At 43.7% G+C, this 23,270-nt stretch overlaps 1 protein-coding gene across 1 annotated transcript in view; it reads left to right on the top strand.

The window, feature by feature from the left end:
* The first annotated feature begins 3,350 nt into the window (after positions 1-3,350).
* Positions 3,351-23,270, top strand: part of LOC137677120 (probable global transcription activator SNF2L2) — a 53,758-nt gene continuing 33,838 nt past the window's right edge. The window contains exons 1-2 of the mRNA XM_068424304.1: positions 3,351-3,359; positions 6,558-6,775. Of these exons, the coding sequence (XP_068280405.1) occupies positions 3,351-3,359; positions 6,558-6,775 (227 nt within the window). The remainder of the gene's footprint in view (positions 3,360-6,557; positions 6,776-23,270) is intronic.

Here is a 23,270-nt window from a genome sequence, read left to right as displayed (position 1 = left end):
CTTATCTGTTGTGTGATGCTACCCAAGAGTGAAAAAAAAGTTAAAATAACCCTATCAATGCTTGTATCATCCTCAGATGTTCAGTATCTGAATTATCTGACTTAAATGACTGATTATCTTCAGTTGTATCATCAATAGAATATCTTTGTGTCATCTGATTGGCCATGCCTGCAATATTGTGTCAATCATCTTCTTCATAGTCTTTATTAGTAATATATTGCCCTGAATGCTGTAGCATAGCAAGAACTGTTCAGTTATTGCATCTCTAGGGAGATAACAAAAAACATCATGCAGCATGTACAGAACAACCAGGTAATCAGGCCCAGTCAGCATGGCTTTATGAAAGGCAGCTCCTGCTTGACTAACCTGATCTCCTTCTATGACAAGGTGACGCACTTACTGGACAAGAGAAAGGCTGTGGATGTTGTCTACCTAGACTTCAGTAAAGACTTTGACACCGTCTCCCACAGCATTCTCCTGGAGAAACTGACTGCTCATGGCTTGGACAGGTGTACGCTTCGCTGGGTAAAAAACTGGCTGGATGGCCGGGACCAAAAAGTTGTGGTGAATGGAGTTAAATCCAGTTGGTGGCCGGTCACAAGTGATGTTCCCCAGGGCTCAGTATTAGGGTCAGTTCTGTTTAATATCTTTATCAGTGGTCTGGATGAGGGGATCGAGTGCACCCTCAGTAAGTTCGCAGATGACACCAAGATGGGTGGGAGTGTTGATCTGCTGGAGGGTAGGAAGGCTCTGCAGAGGGATCTGGACAGGCTGGATGGATGGGCCGAGGCCACTGTGTGAGGTTCAACAAGGCCAAGTGTCAGGTCCTGCACTTGGGTCATAACAGCCCCATGCAACACTATAGGCTTGGGAAAAGTGGCTGGAAAGCTGCCTGGTGGAAAAGGACCTGGGGATGTTGGTCAACAGCCAGCTGAATGTGAGCCAGCAGTGTGTCCAGGTGGCCAAGAAGGCCAATAGACTTTAGGCTACTGTGCATTGTTAGATTTAGTCTGGAAAAAAGGGGGCTCATGGGAGACCTTATCACTCTCTACAACAACCTGGAGGTTGTAGCGAGGTGGGTGTCGGTCTCTTCTCCCAAGTAACAAGTGATAGAACAAGAGGAAATGGCCTGAAGTTGCAACAGGGGAGGTTTAGGTTGGATATTAGGAAGAATTTCTTCACCAAAAGGGTTATCAAGCAGTGGACCAGGCTGCCCAGGGAAGTGGTAGAGTCACCATCACTGGAGGTATTTAAAAGATATGTAGAGGTGGTGCTTAGGGACATGGTTTCGTGGTGGACTTGGCAGTGCTGGGTTAACGGTTGGACTTGATGATCTTAAAGGTCTTTTCCAGCCAAACCAATTCTATGATTCTGTGGTTTATTTCTTTTTAAGAAAGTGGGAAGCTGATTTTTCTGTTCAATTGTAATTTGTATGCCTTCAGTGAAAATACTGTGTTAGATAATTAGCACTGTGGTGGGTTAACCTTGGCTGGCTGCCAGGTGCCCACCAAGCTGCTCTGTCACTCCCTTCCTCAGGGAGATAGGGGGAGAAAATAAGATGAAAAACTCGTGGGTTGAAATAAAGGCAGTTTAATAAAGAAAAGCAAAGACCGCATGCAGAAGCAAAGGAAAATAAAAAGATTTATCCTGTTCATGTCCAGCCACTTCCTTTGAAGTAGGGCCTCAGGGCACATAACGGTTGCTTAGGAAGACAAACACCTCAATAACAAATGCCCCCCACTCCTCCACCCTCTCAGCTTTTATTGCTGAGCATGATATTATCTGGTATGGAATATCCCTTTGGTCAGTTTGGGTCAGCAGTCCAGGCTATGTCCCCTCACAGGATCTTACCTACCACCAGCCTACTGGCCATTGGGGGTGAGGGGGAAAATGTTGGAGAGACAGCCTTTATGCTGCATGAGCACTGCTCAGCAATAGCCAAAACATTGGTGTGTTATCAAAACCTTTCTAGCTTCAAATACAAAGCACAGCACTATAAGGGCTGCTATGGGCAAAGTTAACTCCATCCCAGCCAGACCTAATACAAGCATGTTATCTGTCTGTATGGCAAAAGTAGTTGCAGGAACTCTCTGTCCTCTTATGCAGCTTTGAGAGATGTTGAGCATTAATGCCTGGAAGGGAAGGGAGTAAGGTATAGTAACGCTCTTTGGACATGCTGCTTTGGGTTAAGAGGGAGTAAGAGGGGGATGCAGCATATAGGAAGAGATTTCCTGTTTTGCACAGTATCTCATTTAATCCAAAGATGGTTTCAACATTACGTTGTTTACCATCACTACTTTTAAGTGTCCGTATACAGTTTCCATGACTGTAGGCAATAGTAATAGCTTTCTTTGACTCTTAACTTTCTAGTAGTAGTACTTATTAATGGGTTCAGAGCAAAGGAAACTAGTATATATCTTGGTCCATGACAAATACCTCTCATAATGTAATCAATGAAATATTAGAGAAAAGCATTGGAGTGCTTAACACTAGAACTGATTTTTATGCCCAACCCTGTTACCACCATGTGACTGTATGCAAATAACTTGATTCTTGCTTCACATAAAATGAATCTAATAACTAGTATAGGACTGCTCTGAGAACTTTTTAAGATCTTTGAGAACCTTTGATACATGTGAGGTTTAATATATTTCATCTTATGTCATTAGTTACCTTATTATAACATGCAACATCAGTGTTTTATTTAATAAAATATCCATGGGTGATCTCACCAAGGTAGATTCGTTGTTGTTGTTGTTGATTTCCTCAGACGTTATCAGGTTGGCTTGCAAAAGGACATTGTCATCAAAGAAGTCAAAGCAATAGATCTTATTGTACATTTTGTTCTATAATTCTTGACTGAAGAGTTGTACATGCGTGATGTTATGCCATGTTTTCCAGACTCAAATAAGTCAATGTCAAGAATGCAAACAAAGCAGTTTCTATTGTGATCTTTCTTTCTTTACTTCATTTCTTGATGCTCATGTAACAGTATCCACTTTTACTAAGAAGGCTTCCTTATGTAAGAAACGAAGAAACAGTCCTTCATGATTGATGAGAGAAATGTAACTGCATTTACCAATAGAAAAGCCCGGAACCAACTTCTAGTTGCCTTCTGAAAATTCTTTTGTTTGTTTGTTTCTCTTTAATCTATGGTCAATATGCTGATTAAAATTCTGGTGTCCTAAGAGACTTGCATGGTCTCAGCTCTTCAGCAAGGGAATTGTTTTATATAACATGAACCAAGACACAGCAATAAGGTACTGAACAGTAAGAAGGTTTTCTTGGTACAGGATGTAGCACTGAGTCCTCATGATTTCCACTGGTTTTCCATTGGTTTCCACATTGGAATGTGGCTGGTACCACTCATGAAATGTTCATTCCTTTGCAGAATTGGACTCTCTAATAGTTTTTTCTGCTTTCTTTCAAGAAAACAGGCTCTAAACTTTATTGTAGTATTTGGTTCTGTTGCCTTAAGGAAAGCGTTAAATATTTATTTGTACAGTAGTTTTCTTGACTTCCTTTCTATTCACCTCAGTAATCCAAAAGCATTTGAGCATGGGAGATGTCTGCTGTGTCCTATACTCTTGTGCAATACATCACCCATCAGAAACTGGAGATTTGTTTCTGGGATGTGTTGCATTATCCTGCTGGTAAAGGTTTGGAAGGATGTTCTCTTGGATGTGGCACTTCAGCCTTATTGTAGTAAGTTTCTTCTAAAGAAGCACTGCCATTTGAATTAGTTTCATAAATAACTTGTTGGTACGTGAACACACACATATATGAATGTGTGTGTGCATATGTGTGTGATTTTTTTTTTTAGTGCTTTCACTAAAACCTTTTTTAAGGAAAGTTGTCTGAATTTACATGTCTGCACAAAATTTTCAGATCTAATTATAATAATAGATTTCTATATTATTATCCAAATAGACAGTTTTTAATATTCATTTGCAGATTTATAGCATGCTGGCAATTAATTTGTTGTATACTACTCATTAATTTACAGAGTGGAAGAGTAAATGTCACAATTTGCCTGTTCTTTCTTTTCTTTTTTTTTTTTATTACTTTGACCAATGTTGTTTTAAAAAAAACCAACTCCAAACATTCTTTTGACTTTGATCTTACCCCCCGCAACAATTTTTCAAAATAGTATATATCCTAAGTAACAACTGTATGCATAGTTCTAAATGAGATTTTAGTACTCAGGGGTGGTGACACCACCATTGATTTGGGGGGGGGAACATTTGTCAAGAAAATATTTTTTTTGTTTTGGTTAATGAGTGAATATCCATTTTCCAAAGCACATTACAACAAAATGCTAACCTTGTTTTTTGTTTCTTGTCATTCTGAGTGTTTTATTGTATTAGTTATAATAACCAAAATCTAACCTATTCGGTATAGAACAATAAAAAGTATTTTTGCATTTTTAAACTGTATTTATTGCATACAATCTATTTCAGTTTTAAAATCATACATGAAATTGACCAATTTTGCTCTTACAATTAAAATGCTAACAAGAATTAGTAATTGCCCAGCTAAAAATCTAGAATCTAAGTACCTAGAATAATAAGAGAAAAATAAGATAAGTAGTTGTCAATATTAAAGCAAGTTGAAGGAAGAAAGCCTTGGGCCTTGTAGTAGGTAGAATGAAACAGCAGATTTGAGTATCTACAATCCTTTCGGTATTAAATTTTCACTAAAATAAAATTACTTGTATCTGAAAACATAGCCTTTCCCCAGTGCTCTTTTTTTTCCCCTGATCAGCTGATGAAGAGACTAGCAGCTCGCTGCTTTGCTGGTTTGTTAATTTTATCCCCACTAACTGTGATTTCCAATAGCCAGCCTGCTGATAGTGGTAAGGTAAATAACCTTTTTCATTGCAGTCTTGAAGGTTCAGTAGAACTACATCACAGTAATGTGTAGGTGTATAAGACATCAAAAGCTGGTGTTCTCTATATTTCAACGTGCAACTGAATGCTTAAGGAGAGCAATGACATTAATTGTTGACAGCCTTGCATGCTATATTTATTGCTATTTTTAGCTTCTAAAATTTGTGGAGAAATTTCTTTTTCTTAATCTTTGATAGCTTCAGAGGTGTATGGTGGGTGTCCTGATTTAACCAAATGAATATTAATGAGGTTTTGTGCAGTTTTTTCCTTACTTATTCTTCCTAACTCATCAGATCTCAAGCCTTCTTCATAGTGGATATCTGAATGCTTGAAAGCATGATGGAAAATGTCTTTTGATTATTAAGGCCTTGTTTCAGGCTGTCCCTCAGGATTCTGTGCTCATGTTTGTTCTATGGATTTGCACATTAGGGAATGAATAGGAAACAGATTTTGAAATCCCACTAGTGGTTGTAACATGCCAGGTTGTTTTGTATAGTGAACCAGGTTTTATTCATAAAATGTTTTTCAAGGCACACTGTATGCAAATGAAATAAATTATGTCTGGACTGTAACCACTCTTTTTATATTGATTTTTATTCTCATATGATCATAAATATTAGTCATGTTTGGTTCTGTAGAGAAATTAAGGTAATTGCCTTATGATTATAGATCTTTCAGCTATGAGAAATGATTGATCAGTATTTGCATGTATTCAAGGCAATATTGAGAGGCAAGAGGGACAAATACCAACATAAGTTATGTTCCAAAAAGCATTAATCAGAAAGCCTACTTTTAAGATTTTTATTTTTTTTTTTCCTTTTAGTTTCAGTTCTCTTATGGCTCAATATATTTTTTATCTGTTTATGGGATTTTTTTCCCCCCCAAAGAAAAAAGTTCAGCTGCTTGTTTTTTCACCTGGATCTCTTAGTGTGTGAACAGGTTCCCTTTATGCCTGGTTTGTTTTCATAGAGATTTTATCTCTCTACCTGGTGCTGCTGCTATGGTTAAAAGCACGCATTTGTGGGTAATTGAAACAGTTAATTTTTTGTGGCTATGTGTGTGTTTTTTCTTTTTTCATTCTATGATGAGTGTTCTTTACCGTAAAACACTATTGCCAGTGCTTCTGCCTCTTTATTGATTGTTATTCTGAATGAAAATTATACATTTTACATATGGTTTTAACTGTTAGGTCACTTTAATTCTTTGAAACAGAAGCTGAGTCTAGTGTGTTACTACATGAAGTGTGTGTGTGTCTGTATGTAAAAAAACATATTAAAAAACTGTAATCTCTTTCATTGGAAGCTGAGCATGGTGTGGACTATCCTGTCTGTAAACATGCACATCAGAGTCTTTCTCTTGAACTACATTCTCCAGGACTGCTACTAAAGTGAACAAATTGATGCAAGCCTTCATATATATGAAATTCAAGATCAGATGAATATGTATTTAGGTGGTAGGGTTCTTTACATGACTAATTTAATTTTAGTGTCTTATTGTTTGTCAGTAACTGAATTTCGTTTTGAAATCTTTTTTATAAATAGACCAAGTATTTAATGTTGAATTATCTATATCTTGTTGCATTGTATTTTCCTTGGGTTTTTTTAAAATACTTGTTAATTGTCTTTACATATTTCTCTTCTGGGTTTTTTTTGAATCCATGGCTGTCAGGCAATTGAAGACGGCAATTTGGAAGAAATGGAAGAGGAAATCCGACTTAAAAAAAGGAAAAGACGAAGAAATTTCAATAAGGATTCTGGGAAAGAGGATGGGGAGAAAGCAAAGAAAAGAAGAGGCAGACCTGCTGCAGAGAAGTTGTCACCCAATCCACCTAAATTGACAAAACAGATGAATGCCATTATCGATACTGTGATAAACTACAAAGACAGGTGAGCTCAGCCTTTTTTGGTTTTGACAAATATTTTCTGGAAACTTAATCCTGTCTAATTGTTAATTGCATGTTTTTATTGATTTATAAATAAAATAATTCCATTTAGGGCCTGATCTTGTAAGTCTTTCTCTACATAAAGGGCTTTTTAAAGGATCTAACCGGCAGTCCTGGTTAACTGGAGAAGTTCCAGCTGACTGGAAATTAGCAAATGTAACGCCCATCTACAAGAAGGGCCGGAAGGACGATCCAGGGAACTATAGGCCTGTCAGCCTGACCTCGGTGCCAGGCAAGGTGATGGAACAGATCATCCTGAGTGCCATTACACGGCACATGCAGGACAATCGGGGCATCGGGGCCAGCCAACATGGATTCATGAAAGGCAGGTCCTGCTTGACCAACCTGGTCTCCTTCTATGACCAAGTGACCCGCTTAGTAGATGAGGGCAGGGCTGTGGATGTAGTCTATCTAGACTTCAGTAAGGCATTCGACACTGTCTCCCACAGCATCCTCCTAGACAAACTGGCTGCCCGGGGCTTGGATGGGTGGACTCTTCGATGGGTTAAAGACTGGCTGGATGGCCGAGCCCAGAGAGTGGTGGTGAATGGGGCAAAGTCCAGCTGGCGGCCGGTCACTAGCCATGTTCCCCAGGGCTCAGTTCTGGGGCCGGTGCTGTTCAATATCTTTAGAGATGATCTAGACGTAGGGATTGAGTGCACCCTCAGTAAATTTGCAGATGACACCAAGCTGGGTGGGAGTGTCGATCTGCTGGAGGGTAGGAAGGCCCTACAGAGGGATCTGGACAGGTTAGATAGATGGGCCGAGACCAACGGCATGAGGTTCAACAAGAACAAGTGCCGGGTCTTACACTTGGGCCACAACAACCCCACGCAGCGCTACAGGCTGGGGGAGGAGTGGTTGGAAAGCGGCCCAGCGGAAAGAGACCTGGGGGTGCTGATGGACAGGCGGCTAAACATGAGCCAGCAGTGTGCCCAGGTGGCCAAGAAGGCCAATGGCATCCTGGCCTCTCTTAGGAATAGTGTAGCCAGCCGGTCTAGGGAAGTGATCGTCCCTCTGTACTTGGCACTGGTGAGGTCGCACCTTGAATCCTGTGTCCAGTTGTGGGCCCTGCACTTCAAGAAAGATGTTGAGGTGTTGGAGCGAGTCCAGAGGAGGGCGACCAAGCTGGTGAAGGGTCTGGAGGGTTTGACCTATGAGGAACAGCTGAGGGAGCTGGGGGTGTTTAGCCTGGAGAAGAGGAGGCTCAGAGGTGACCTTATTGCAGTCTACAACTACCTGAAGGGAGGTTGTAGTGAAGTGGGAGTCGGCCTCTTCTCCCGGGCAACTAGCGATAGGACAAGAGGACACAGCCTCAAGCTTCGCCAGGGGAGGTTCAGGTTGGACATTAGGAAGAATTTCTTTTCAGGAAGGGTTATTAGACATTGGAAGGGGCTGCCCAGGGAGGTGGTGGAGTCACCATCTCTGGATGTGTTTAAGAAAAGACTGGACATGGCACTTAGTGCCATGGTCTAGTTGACAGGGTGGTGTCAGGGCAATGGTTGGACTCGATGATCCCTGAGGTCTCTTCCAACCTGGTTGATTCTGTGATTCTGTGATTGAACGAAACTTGTCAAAATGTAATTTAAAAGATGGGCATATCATGTCTGCTTAGAAATGCTACTGTCCTGTTTAGTAGATCTATTTCAGTACTCCAGGTTTGGGAAGGGGTTTTCTTTAGCTTAATGGAGTATTCTGTCTTAATAATTAAATAAAGAATTTTAAATGTATGGATATAGTTTTGTCAATACAAGTTCTCACCATGACACTTAAGAATGCTCCCGAAATGTTTAGGGTTCGCTTGATGAACACTTGACTTTTCAAAGGAAAATCTGTAGAAATACTGAGCACTAGTAGGTTGTTCATAAATGAGACTGAAGCTTTTCTGTCCTTAAAACTCAATTTTCAACATATATATATATATACATTTTACATGTTAGACAAATGAACCTCAGGAAGAAATATAACTAACTTCTAATCCAAACTGAAGTTGTGAGATTTTTATTTTGTTGACGTTCCAAATGAAAATCATCTTTTTTATTGAGAAAGAACTTGAGAAATGGCTCATTTTTGGCTATTGCTTAATATCAACTCTGTATCAGGCTTCAGCTATGTGAGGAACTTGTACTGTTTGATGAGGAAGCGTGGTCTGGATGATCAGGTAGTGAGGTGGATTGTGAACTGGCTGAAGGAAAGAAGCCAGAGAGTGGTGGTCAATGGGACAGAGTCCAGTTGGAGGCCTGTGTCTAGCGGAGTCCCTCAAGGGCCGGTACTGGGACCAGTACTATTCAATATATTCATTAATGACTTGGATGAGGGAATAGAGTGCACTGTCAGCAAGTTCGCTGATGACACCAAACTGGGAGGAGTGGCTGACACACCAGAAGGCTGCGCAGCCATTCAGAGAGACCTGGACAGGCTGGAGAGTTGGGCGGGGAGAAATTTAATGAAATATAACAAGGGCAAGTGTAGAGTCCTGCATCTGGGCAAGAACAACCCCATGTATGAGTACAAGTTGGGGACAGACCTGTTGGAGAGCAGCGGAGGGGAAAGGGACCTGGGGGTCCTAGTGGACAGCAGGATGACCATGAGCCAGCAATGTGCCCTTGTGGCCAAGAAGGCCAATGGCATCCTGGGGTGTATTAGAAGGGGTGTGGTTAGCAGGTCAAGAGAGGTTCTCCTCCCCCTCTACTCTGCCCTGGTGAGGCTGCATCTGGAGTATTGTGTCCAGTTCTGGGCCCCTCAGTTCAAGAAGGACAGGGAACTGCTAGAGAGAGTCCAGCGCAGAGCCACGAAGATGATTAAGGGGGTGGAACATCTCCCTTATGAGGAGAGGCTGAGGGAGCTGGGTCTCTTTAGCTTGGAGAAGAGGAGACTGAGGGGTGACCTCATTAATGTTTATAAATATGTAAAGGGCAAGTGTCATGAGGATGGAGCCAGGCTCTTCTCAGTGACATCCCTTGACAGGACAAGGGGCAATGGGTGCAAGCTGGAACACAGGAGGTTCCACATAAATATGAGGAAAAACTGCTTTACGGTGAGGGTGACCAAACACTGGAACAGGCTGCCCAGAGAGGTTGTGGAGTCTCCTTCTCTGGAGACATTCAAAACCCGCCTGGACGCGTTCCTGTGTGACATGATCTGGGTAATCCTGCTCCGGCAGGGGGATTCGACTAGATGATCTTTCGAGGTCCCTTCCAATCCCTAACATTCTGTGATTCTGTGATTTACTTAAAGTGGTGTACCCTTCCTGTGTAGACATTCCTATTTTGCCATACATTTATTTAATTAAATTGAATAAGGAGCAGGTGAAACTAAATCAATATAAAATTCATTTGAAAAGAAGGCATTTGCATACCAGAGGAGCTGCACTGGTGTAACCTATTTGGTTTCTGAACTGAGTACCTAATTTACTACAATTTTTATATAAACAAGCTTTTCAGAGTGTGTGGCTTCAAATGGCAGGATACATGTTTTCCTTTTTGCAGCTACAGTTTGATCAGTGCTTGTACAGGGATAACTTGGGCAATATGCAATAAAGGATTTAGAGTGGTGATACCTTATTTTTTAGACACATAACTGCAGAAGTGGACTCCAGATCATCCTGTGATCTATAGGTTCTCTTTAGAGTGTGTTGAAAAGTTTATTGCTTCAATATGGGTTACAAAAAATGAGCACGATGAGCAGGAGCTGCCTAAAAGGTCAGCAACATTCAGTTTGCTGTGGCTTTTAACCAACAGAAAAGCTGGGAAGAGTGGAGTGTTTCATATTCAGGCATTCCAATCGGAGCTGCAAGAAATTATCTCTTTCCATTTAGGGTCCCTAGCCTTGGACCTTTTCCAGAAGGCAAGCACTTCTGGTCAGAGCTCCTACTTTTAATTTTAAACATAGCAGGCTTAAGTTGCTTCTACCTTCCTCCTATGTATCACAATTTAGTGGTTAAAGCACTCAAGAAGTAGGAGCTTTAGGCATTTTGCTTCCTCTGCCCAGTGAGGTTCAAATCTGTATCTCTATCACCCAGGTAACTACTTCACTAAGAGGCATACCACTCTCTCTTCCAGTAATTGAGTTTTTTTAAATTATAGAATTGGTTGCTAATGTAGAAAGCATATGGAAATGCCTGTGTTGTGGGTTGAGATTTTGAAGGGAATGAGTTAGGCAGAAGAATGCTGTTCTGGTTTGGCCTAAACCAGGCCGATTTTCCTTTCAGTGATTTTTACTTTCAGCTAAGTCTCCTCTAAGTAACTGCACTTTCTGAAACTAACTGCATGTTTTGCAGACAGTGTCTGCTTCTAGGACTGATAACGCTCGAAGTTTGTAGTTATCACTGAGGCACCGGTAGGGATGTTGTGCAGAAAGGCTCTTGCTGTACTTGTTCTTGAGAGAAACCAAGGTCACTGCTGAATTCCTCACTGCTTACGAGTGAAAAGCCGAAGGGGGGGTCGCACCTGCAGGGGGGAGCGGACAGGGCAGGTGACCCAAAATTGACCAACAGGGTATTCCATCCCATACACGTCATTCTCAATATAAAGCAGGGTGATCACGAGGGTCCCTTCCCCTTCTGCTATGGCTGGTGTCCGAAGAGGACTCTGTCCATTTTTCTCCTGCCTTTGATCCCGATCCGTGCATTCCTGAATCCAGTTCCCATCCGTCGCTGGGCCCAGTCTGGGCCTTCCCAGAGCCTGCCCTGCAGTGCCGGTGGTGACGTGAGAATCATCGGGGGAGCTCGATCTTGGTTTTTTATATATTTGTATATGTCACGGTTTAAAGCTGGGCTGGCTATTAACCAGGTGCCAGATGCTCTCTGTTAACCCTCCCCCCCCCCAAGGGAAAGGGAAAGGGAAAAGGGAAAAGGGAGAGAGACTTACAGGTTGGAAAGTTAAAACAGTTTTAATAAACTATAGTAATGAAAAAGAGTATAATAAGAATAACAGAAATAATCAAATATATACAAATATATACAAAACCAAGATCGAGAGCTTGGAAATCCTCCTCAAGCAGAGTTGCTCCCCCAGCACAGGCAGAGGGGAAAATGCAATAGTTCCACCCAGCACAGACAGAGGGCAAAATGTAATAGCTCTCCCTGCCATCACACCTGCAGGCTTTTAACTGGAAAATTGGCAAAGCTGGTACCAATCAGTGGGAGACAGGAGGGCCCCTCCCTCCTGGGCCCCACCTCCAGGAGGCAGTGGGTTAGTGATAAATAGGAAAGTGAGAATGATGTGTGTGGGATGGAATACCTCGTTGGTCAATCTTGGGTCACCTGCCCTGTCTGCTCCCCCCTGCAGCTGCGACCCCCCTTTGGCTCTTCACTCGTAAGCAGTGAGGAATTTAGCAGTGACCTTGGTTTCTCTAAGACTAATTGGCCTGGTTTGGGCCAAACCAGGACAGTATATTTTTAATTATCTCCATTATTATTATTATACTCTTTTTCATTATTATAGTTTATTAAAAGTGTTTTAACTTTCCAACCAATAAGTCTCTCTCCCTTTTCCCTTTCTGTTTCCCTTCTGGGAGGGGAGAGGGTTAACAGAGAGAGTCTGCCACCGGTTTAATAGCCGGCCCAGCTTGTGAGCCGACACAGGCAGTATGCAGGAACAGCCACAAGACCACGGATAAAATGCAAAGAGCAAATTTATTCCCGTTACCTCGTAAACCAGGGGATCTCCGAAGCAGCACCCGGGGCAAAGGCACACAAGCGGGGACGCAGACACCGCGGAGCTCGGTTCCTGCTAGACAGAGAGTGAGAGATTTTGGGCCTGCTGCTTTTGCCTGCATATAAAGGATTTCTAGCAGGCGGCAGTTTTCCACAGTGCTTTGATCTTCTTGCAGCAGGGCCGGAATCTCTGGCCTCAGCAATTAGGTGCCCCTGAGTCTTATCATAGGCCTCTGTTATCTAACTGCAGATGTTCTACTTGTCAGGCACACAAGACTAAACAACCGTTAGTAGTATGATATATGTGTTTTTCGATACCCCAGGTGCAAGTCACTTGAGCGTGTTTACAATCCTCCTCGCCAATCTTCCATTATATTCCCACGTGTGACAAACGCCAAGTTCCTTTCTTTTGATTGTGTATGAGCTAGCATCAAACCACTTAGTCATATTAAGGCTGGGAAAGCACAGAAGTGCAAATTTAGGGTCTTAAAAATATAAAGATTTAAATATTAAAAAATCTTTGGGGTTATTCCTTTGGATTAGAGGAGCATTTTCAGGATTGGGAGTTTCAGAATGAGTTTTATTTTAGCCATTTGAACCCTTGAATTCAGAGGGGGCTTATTTGTTTTTTCAACTCTGGGGTTTTGTGGCAAGTATAGAGGGACAGGTTCATTAGAATGAGTAGGCCATGAAGCTTCATTTTTCCATGCATTTAGTATTTGAATGCTTAAACCTGTTTACATTTTCAACTTAAGTTTTCAGTACTAGTAAAAGTTTTGTCTCTACTTTATGAAAGTCCAAAAGGTTAATCTAGACCAAAGGGTTATCAGGAGACACCCACCCAAAAGTCTTAGCGGCTCTGGCCTGAGTTGCTTCCTCAAAAGCAAAGGTGCACTCTTTATTGCAGCTAATAAGGCAGGAGAAAAAAAAATAAAAAAAATATTACTAGGAGTAAACTACTAAACATCTCTGTGCTTTCTTTCATGTTTCCCCTCACACTTGAGCATCTTGTACTCATTGAACCACTTCTCTGTTCTACTTAAAATCTTTCTTTTAAAAAAAAATGTCTTTTCCCTTATGCTTACAAAACTCTTGAATACAAGTTGGCTCCTTACGTATAGAGACCTCTGCATAATGTTGACAAGGGGGAGGAGTCCCTATATACTTCCTCCACTGTCATGACTTGTCTTAGAGTTCTGTTGTAAGCATTTTGGGGCAGGGATAGTCTTTTTTTTATGTATTCGAACAGCATCAAACAAAACAGGATGGATTGCAAATAATGCAAATAATAAACTAAAGGTTGAGCTATACAGTTATTAAATTGAGGTCAAAATAAAGTCAAACAGACAAATTAGCAACATTTGAGATAAATATTCAATGTAGTCAAATACAATATATAATTCCTTTAAATCCTGTGACAGGAAATTCAAAGTAGATATCCAGTTATGAGGAGAAGGAACACGCCTCCACAAAATCCAATGTGAATCAAAGTGAAGACGTTTATTAAGCATAAGCTGTCCCTTTTATACATTTTGTACTTTCCCTGGCTGTAAGCATGTGCATTGCTATTCGTTAATATTACTAAACATACTCTTCTTTGATGTGTTGATTGGTCACTGCTCTGCCACTGGTCCTTCCTTAATTGGCTCCATCAGTTCTTGTTTCTTCTCCTCCGTGTTCGGCTCCCACCGGCTACTCCCTCAATTCTTGTTTGCTCAGCTGCTGTTTTTCCTCATCTCTCGAAGGTCGGCTTGTTGACACTAGCTACATGAATCTTCTCACGCAGCTAGGCCTTCACTCCATACTCTCATACTTCTGGCTCATTACATGACCATTCTGCTCCAAAAACCCCTCTACAATTCCCCCTTTCTTTTCTTGAGCCAGAAAGGCCGTGTTTATTGTCCGCTGCAGGGCCCTTTGCAAGCAGGAGAATAAACACGGTAATACAAGGATGATAATACAAATCACAAACAATCCCATCAATAGCATTTTAATCAATCCGACCAGCCACCCTCCAATTCCCAAATTACCCAACCAGTCATCCAGGAACCCATGCTGTTCCCGTATTTTCTGTGTGGCATCCATGAGCTCTTTGATCTGCTTATGAATTGACCTGGAATGATCGTTCAGATCCATGCAACACATCCCATCAAACTCCTGACATCCGTGACCGTGCACTAATAATAAAAAATCTATAGCAGCTCTATTTTGTAAGGTAGCATGTCGGATACTATCTACATCATTGGCTAATGTTCCTAAAATTCTAGAAGTTTGATCAGCTCTTTTTGCAACCCAGCAAGCTAAATTTCGCAATTGTGTTAGTCCTTGTGCAGCAGCAACACCCGGTGCAAAAATAGAAGAAAGAACTACTTTGGTCCTAGACCATAGTTCTACCTCATCTTTACATTCTTTCCCTAAGGTAGTGACACTTCTTTTAATCTTGTGTAGGTTAGTGTGGTTTAATATGACCTTTCGTGTAGGCATTAGTAAGCTTAATTTACCTATGGTACACGGACCTCCCAGTTTTTTACTGGGCAGCCCTGACCAAGCCCTATCTCCACAAATTAGGAATAAACCTTCTGGTAATTTTCTAGGCATGGCCAAATCCGGTGCTGGCTCTGTTCGACTACGCCCTACGTTTGCACACCAGATAGATTCATTTTGCCACAATGGATTACTGGGTGTGACATTTTGTAATCTCTTTATGTCGTTCTGATAAATGTTTGATCCCTCTGTGTAATTGAAAAACACACAGGATTCTGCCTCTAAAGTTCCTAGGATGTCAAGTTCTTGGGGCTCTAAGGGACTGACAGGCAAGCTATCGTCCCATAAATCCCAATGTTCGCCACATTTCATTGCATTCTCACAGAGGCTCTGTTTCAGCACATTCAACCCTGCCACTATCTCCTTACTTTCAGATCTGTTTAAGGGGACCCCCACTAGAAATGTATGAAAGGGTTGTTCAGGCTGAGCTAAGGAGGCACAAAACTGCGTCTGGTTCAAGCTCCGCATCAGAGTCACCCAAACGTTGTGACTCCCCTTCCATGGTGTAGGTGGAAGGACTATCGGTTGATGACCTTTTGTCAGGTCCAGGATCCAAAGCAGGCTTAACACAGAAAAAACAACCCCTTGCTTTATCATGACTGCGCCTTTTGCTCCCTTTTCTATACCTCCCACGCAAACCTTTTTTCACACTTCCCGCAGTCAGGGCACTGGATCTCTCGAGAGGTCAGTGTTCCGAGGCAGATCCTGAGTTGGCTCCTGTAGTTCAGGTTGTTTTTGTAGCCACGGCTTCACCCACTTAGCTGGTACCCATTTGGCTCCTGTATCTGTAACGACACATGCATACCCTCGACCCAACGTTATTAATTTCATTGGACCTTCCCACACACCAGTCACCCCATTTTTTACCATCACTTTGGCTTGTTCCTGTTCTTTCTGAAAAGCCTCCATACCTCCCTTTAACCCTGCACCATGTTTTACTGCTGGAGGTACAGAGTAGTCCTGTGGCAAGCGTAAAAAGTTTAGTACATAAAGCGCTTTACACAACCTGTCAGGAGGAGATAGCCCTGGCTCTCCCCCTTTTTGTTTTTGTAAAAGGTGTTTCAGAGTTTGATTCATGCGCTCCACAATAGCTTGTCCCATTGGTGAATGTGGGACACCTGTTATATGTGTTATACCCCACAGCTGGAAAAAGTCCTGTGTGGCGCGTGCCACATAGCCTGGGCCATTGTCCGTTTTAATCGTCTGTGGAATGCCCAGGGCTGCAATAGCAGAACGCCTGTGTCGTTGAACGTGTTTGCTGGATTCGCCTGTTTGTGCTGTAGCCCAGGTAGCAAGGGAGAAACAGTCAACACTCACGTGGACATATTTCAGCCGTCCAAATTCGGGGATGTGTGTTACATCCATTTGCCATATCTCCAACGGTCCAGTACCGCGGGGGTTGACACCAGGTGCTAAACCACCCCCAAGATGTTGACAGTCTGGACAGGACTGGACTATCCCACGTGCATCTGCACTGCGTAGCCCAAACTGACGTCGCAATACCTTAGCAGATTGATGGAAAAAGGCATGGGATCGTTGTGCTTGAGCGAAGCGATCAATTGAAGGCGCAGCCCAGGCAGGTGCGACAAGTTTGTCTGCCCGAGCATTGCCTTCAGCTAAGCCTTCCAGGAGTCCTGTGTGACTACGGATATGTGTGATGAAATATGGATGCAGTCGCTCTGTCAGCAAAAGCCATAATTCATGAAAAAGTTGGTATAGTTGTTCATTAGCTATCTCTTTGAGCAGAGCACGCTCCATCCTCTGGACAATCCCTATGACATATAAAGAGTCACATACCACATTAACAGGTGCTGTGTTCCATCGCCTGAAGACCTCCACCACAGCTCGCAATTCTAATTGTTGTGTAGACCCTTGAATGTCAGATAAAATTACATCATGCCACTTCCCATTGTCTAACCATGTTAGTGCTGCTTTTTGAGCTTTGCCTCCAGCATCTGTAAAAACGGTGACACCACTGACCGGACGTTCTGACCTTTTTGGTAATTCTTCCCATTGACCCAATTGCAGCACGGAGAAGTATTTGTGAGGGGGTAGATGTACCTTCAACTCGCCCCTATAATCCAATAACGCAACTTGTAATGGTATGGAATTTTGTAATGCCCATTGTAGATACTCTGCAACCAGTGGAATAACCAAAAAAGCAGGTTCGACGCCTGCTATCTCTACAACCCTCTGCCTTCCTTTCATTACAAGTTGTGCTATGGCCTCTACTTTCGTAGTGATGGTACGTTTTGGTTGCATAGACAAAAAGATCCATTCCAGCACATGTAGAGGATCCTTGTCAGTCACCCACTGCATAATTAATGCCAGGGGGTGGCGATCGTGATTGATAACCAATACTCCAATACTGTAATCTGGGTCCCAACGGTGAGTGTATGCCATAGCTATTTTGGTACTCAGGTGTTTCAATGCCTGCTCAGCTTCCTGTGTCAATGTGCGGGGGGCATCTGCACCGCCTCCTCCCTTTAGCAATTGCATCAAAGGTGCCAATTCAGCATTGGTGAGACCACACAGGGTTCGCACCCAATTGAGGTCTCCCAACAGTTTTTGTACATCATTTAAAGTACTGATATTCACACGAATTTCTAGTTTTTGGGGTCTAACAGTTGTTTTGGTAATTTCCCACCCAAGGTACTTCCAGTTTTCCTCCTGTTGTACCTTTTCTGGAGCTATTTGCAATCCACCTTTTGCTAGTTCAGTCTGCAGTGTATTAATCAATTGTTTTTTATCCAATTGTTTCCCTGCTATTAGAATGTCATCCATATAATGGTATATAATCAAATTTGGAAAATTCCTTCGCACAGGAGCAAGTGCCCAGGCCACATACATTTGACACATTGTCGGTGAATTTTTCATTCCCTGTGGTAACACAACCCAATGATAGCGTTTCATAGGTGCAGCTTTGTTCACTGATGGCACCGAAAAAGCAAATTTCTGATAGTCATCAGGGTGCAAAGGGATGGTGAAGAAACAATCTTTTAAGTCAATGATTAAAATGTCCCAGTCTTTAGGGATCATATTGGGGGATGGGAGCCCTGGTTGTAGGGTTCCCATATCATCCATGACCTCATTGATTTTTCGAAGGTCATGTAACAAACGCCATTTGCCACTTTTTTTCGGAATAGTAAATATTGGGGTGTTCCATGGGCTTGTTGTGGGCTCAATATGACCTTTTTCCAGTTGCTCCTGTACCAAGCTTTCAAGGTGGGCGATTTTTTCTGCAGACAGCGGCCATTGATCAACCCAAACTGGGGTTTCTGTTTTCCAGGTTAGTTTTAGGATTGGTCGCCCTTCATCAATGGCCGCCTCTAAAAACCCTCACTGTTAGTTACCAAGCGTGCCCCTAATTGACTTAATGCATCTCTCCCCAGTAAACAAATGGGGACAGGCATCACATATGGTCTTACTGTACAGGTACTCCCATCCTGCAATTTGCAACAAATCACATTTGTACTGATTTTAGTGGTCTGTATTCCCCCGACCCCCAAAATGGGCGTAGGGGGGATCTCCAATGGCCACGAATGAGGCCACGCTGCTTGACTGATTATTGTAACGTCTGCTCCAGTATCAATCAGCATAATGACCACGCAAGTTTTCCCACCAGGTTCTTTTAGTGTTACCCGTTCTGTTGGTTTTGCCTTACTGATATCCATTGCCAGATAAATGTCAGCCTGGCCTGTTGATCCAAAACCCCCAGCCCCTCTTATCTGATTCCCAGCTGTGGGCACAGCTGATTTAAAGGGGACCAGTTGTCCAATTTTTTCTCCTTTGGGTATATGAATTGGTGGCAGGGGGGTCCATACCATAATAGATATGACCCCTGTAAAATCGGCATCGATTATACCGGGTAAAACGAAAAGACCTTTTCGGGTCGTAGAGGATCGCCCGATAAGTAAGGCACTCAACCCGTGACCCAGTGGGCCTTTCATATCGGTGGGTATACATTGTACTTGCGGGTCTATCAGAGTCACCTCTACTGCTGTGGCAACGTCCACCCCAGCACTCCCTCTTGTGGCGGCGGCGACGCCATCCAGGCAGCCCGGGTGGAAGACCTGTTTTGTGTCATCGCGCTGGGTCTCCTCGCGCTCGCCCCCCCCGTTTCCCAGCCGAGTTCCCTGCTTAGTGAATCTAGATCGGCATTCATCTGCACAGTGACCGTATTTCCGGCAGCGATTGCAGGTCCCTGCAAACTCGTGACTTTTTACTCGGCATTGAGCCTTAAGGTGTCCCGGTTTGCCACAGTTGTAACATTTTGGTCCCTGATCGCCTCTCCCTGATCGTACTAGAGGTTTCACCGCAGCCGCAAAGGCTGACGCCATGTATCCTGCTGTTTCTTCCGTTGTTCCTACGCGCTCACACGCATCCATCATTTCTGCCAGGCTAGAATTTTTGGGTAATGTCTGTAAAATGCGCTTACAAGTAGGATTAGCATTGTCGACTGCCAACGACATTAGCAATGCCTCTCGAGCTACATCGGTCAGCGATGCCCTTTCCAATGCTTCACGCAATCTTTCTAAAAATGTCATATAAGGCTCAGATGGACCTTGCCTTATTTTTGTATAGGCAGGAATTACTTTCCCATCTTCTGGGAGGGTTTTAAAAGCCTCTCGGGCTAAGGTGGCAGTAAGTGCCAAGGCTTCTGGTCTAAGTCGTGCCTGTCGTTGTGGATCACTAAACTGCCCTTCTCCCACCAGTTGGTCAAATGTTATCCCTAAAAGAGGATCATTATCTCCCCTCCCCAGGTTTTCCACCGCTGCAGCCTGTGCTGCGTCATGCCACCTCGTCCGCCACAAGAGTTCCTGCATCGGGGTTAAAATCATCGCCATCAATTGCTTAAAATCAAAAGGTGTTAAAAGCGTAGACATAAAGATACTATTTATAAATGCTTGGGTATAAGGTGCATGCAACCCATTTTGTTGTACCGCTTTCCGTGCCTCCTTAACAATCTCCCACTGTAATCCTACCCAGTGCGGTGGTTCTCTCCGATTTCCCAAAATAACTGGGAAAGCTGTGGGCAGAATCTCCCCCTCCACTAGCGCATTCCGTATAACTCCTCGCCACCGTAATCGCGGATCGTCTCCTCCCCCGTCCCCCATGACAGAGTGCATACCAACATTCCCATCCATATTTCTCATGCGGCTAGTCCCAGCCGCCTCAGCACCCCCCCCCGGCCCCCCTGGCCCCCCTGCGTAGGCGTTCCCTTTCTTCTTCTCTCCTCTGCTCCTCCTTATGCTGTCGCTCAGTTAAGGTCGTCTGTCTTTCCAGGTCTTGTAATTTTGCTAACAATTTTTCCGCCCAAGCCACCGGATCCTTAAATTTCCCTGGACCGCCGGCAGGCGATGGGGGAGACGACGGGGGCAGAGGGGGATATTCGTATTCGGCGCGATTTGCGAGATTGGCGGCTCGCGGAGGCTTGAAGGGTGGGGGGGTGGGCTCGGGCTGATGCTCATCAACCTCCATTTCCTCCGGTTTAGGGGGCTCCCCTGTTGGTTTAGGGGGTATTTCAATTTTCTCCTGCTCTTCTGGTGGTGCGGAGGGGTTTGAAAAAACCGGTATTGGCGGCTGACCAAAAACACGAAGACCTCTCGCCCCAGGGTTAACCTCTGTTGGACGCAGAGCCGTAAAAGCCCCTGCTGCAACAGCCCTCTCTGCTTTCATTTCTTGAAGAGCAGTAAGAACAGCCCTCCATGCAGTTGCCAGTTCTATTGCCTCCTTTTCCCCACTGCTTATCGCTTCCCATAAACCCTTTCCAATATCTTCCCAAGTGTCCACCTTAAAAGCGCTCTGGGGGTCCGAAGGGAACCCATGCTCTCGACACCAAACTAACAGTCTCCGGAGCAAATGCTCATCATGTTTCACTCCTCTCTTAGAGAGGATATGTAGGAGAAGCCTTACTATCGCACTTTCTTCTTTAGAAATATTTTGGCCCATCTCCTTTTTCCCCCGGCTGCTCACCTCACTAAGTGTCCCGTTGCAACGTTCTTTTCTTTTCTTGCGAGTCGTCCTCCGTCTCGCCCCGGTCTTCAGACCTGCTGAGCCGTACTCCAGCCGGTGTACCTCCTTCTGGGCTATTCCCCGAACTTGCCGTCGATCAGCGTCTCATCAGGGTCACCATCTGAGGAGAAGGAACACGCCTCCACAAAATCCAATGTGAATCAAAGTGAAGACATTTATTAAGCATAAGCTGTCCCTTTTATACATTTTGTACTTTCCCTGGCTGTAAGCATGTGCATTGCTATTCGTTAATATTACTAAACATACTCTTCTTTGATGTGTTGATTGGTCACTGCTCTGCCACTGGTCCTTCCTTAATTGGCTCCATCAGTTCTTGTTTCTTCTCCTCCGTGTTCGGCTCCCACCGGCTACTCCCTCAATTCTTGTTTGCTCAGCTACTGTTTTTCCTCATCTCTCGAAGGTCGGCTTGTTGACACTAGCTACATGAATCTTCTCACGCAGCTAGGCCTTCACTCCATACTCTCATACTTCTGGCTCATTACATGACCATTCTGCTCCAAAAACCCCTCTACACAGTTATTTGTAAATCCCAGTTAAAGGACTTTGCCCAAGGCAGTAAAAGCTAGCTTAGCTGGGTGTATGCTTTAGTACAGAAATCAAATTACTGTTTCTCTCTGCCATGTCCTCAGAACAAATGAAAGCTTCCCCCTTCAATTTCCCTATTATATGCAGGGATATTTAGCAACTAGCATGCTTCCTTTTCTTCCCATTCCACATTCCAACATAAGTACAGATTTTAATGAAACATTCGGTTGGGGGCTGATCTACTGGAGAGCAACTCTGCAGAGAAGGACCTGGGTGTTCTGGTGGACAACAAGTTCACCATGAGCCAGCAATGTGCCCTTGTGGCCAGGAAGGCCAATGGTATCCTGGGGTGCATGAGGAAGAGTGTGGCCAACAGGTCAAGGGAGGTTATCCTGCCTCTCTACACAGCCCTGGTGAGGCCACACCTGGAGTAACTGTGTGCAGTTCTGGGCACCCCAGTTCAAGAAAGATAAGGAATTACTGGAGAGAGTCCAGCGAAGGGCTACAAAGATGATCAGAGGACTGGAGCATCTCTCTTATGAGGAGAGGTTGAGAGAGCTGGGGCTGTTCATCTTGAAGAAGAGAAGACTGAGGGGGTATCTTATCAATGTTTACAAATACCTTAGGGGTGGGTGTCAAGAGGAGGGGGCCAGACTCTTCTCAGTGGTGCCCAGTGACAGGACAAGGGGCAATGGGCACAAGCTGAAACATGGGAAGTTCCATCTGAATATGAGGAGGAACTTCTTTCCTTTGAGGGTGCCAGAGCCCTGGCACAGGTTGCCCAGGGAGGGTGGGGAGTCTCCTTCTCTGGAGATATTCAAAACCCGCCTGGATGTGACCCTGTGCAACGTGCTCTGGGTGACCCTGCTTTGGCAGGGGGTTGGACTAGATGATGTCCAGAGGTCCCTTCCAACCCTTAACCGTTCTGTGACTCTGTGATTCTGTGATTCCAATAAATATAAGCTTAGTAGTCTTTGCAGAGCAATTTACAGCTGCCAGCTGAGTTTCTCTCAATTGTTTCACAAAACTAGGTAACTCACTAACTTACTGAATGGGAGAGCGCTTCAGTGTTTATACTGAGCTGCTTTTTTTCTGGCACCCTAACTACATGAAGACTTTAAGGGCCTTCTTCCACACACCAGTTTCATGATATCTGGGGTGTCTCCCAAGTAATAAGGAATTCTCTCTTTCAGAAGTGTTAAATACATTCCTTTCCTTTCTCCTCACACCCCCCGCCTCCCCCCGCCACCCCTGCTCCCATTGACAGCTTTCAGTTTTGTCTGGTAGGGCAGAGATATTTTAATGTTAAATTTTCTTCTCTTTATGAATTTAAAAATGTTAATCTAGGCTCTAAATTTGATAGTTTAGAATACAGACTGAAACTAGAAGCAAGAGAAAAAAAGATAAGAAAGCTGGACAAAATCCTCTAACTTCAAGGAAAAAATGTCCTAAGTAAAAAGAAGCTTGTGACTGAGAAGGAGAATTTCATTGTATTAACTTTTCTGACCCCTCTTTTTGTTGTTGTTGAGATGCCACCTGCCAACAGGAAACCTGGTTATAGAAAAAACTTTGAACTAAGTGATCAATCATAGAATCATAGAATGGTTTGGGTTGGAAGGGACCTTAAAGAGCATCTAGTTCCAACCCCCCTGCCACGGGCAGGGACACCTTTCCACTA

The sequence above is a fragment of the Nyctibius grandis genome (assembly GCF_013368605.1).
Source record: "Nyctibius grandis isolate bNycGra1 chromosome W unlocalized genomic scaffold, bNycGra1.pri SUPER_W_unloc_1, whole genome shotgun sequence".
NCBI classification, from domain to species: Eukaryota; Metazoa; Chordata; class Aves; order Nyctibiiformes; family Nyctibiidae; genus Nyctibius; species Nyctibius grandis.
Note: the sequence above shows the minus strand (reverse complement) of the source record. Positions and strands in the feature narration are given on the sequence as shown.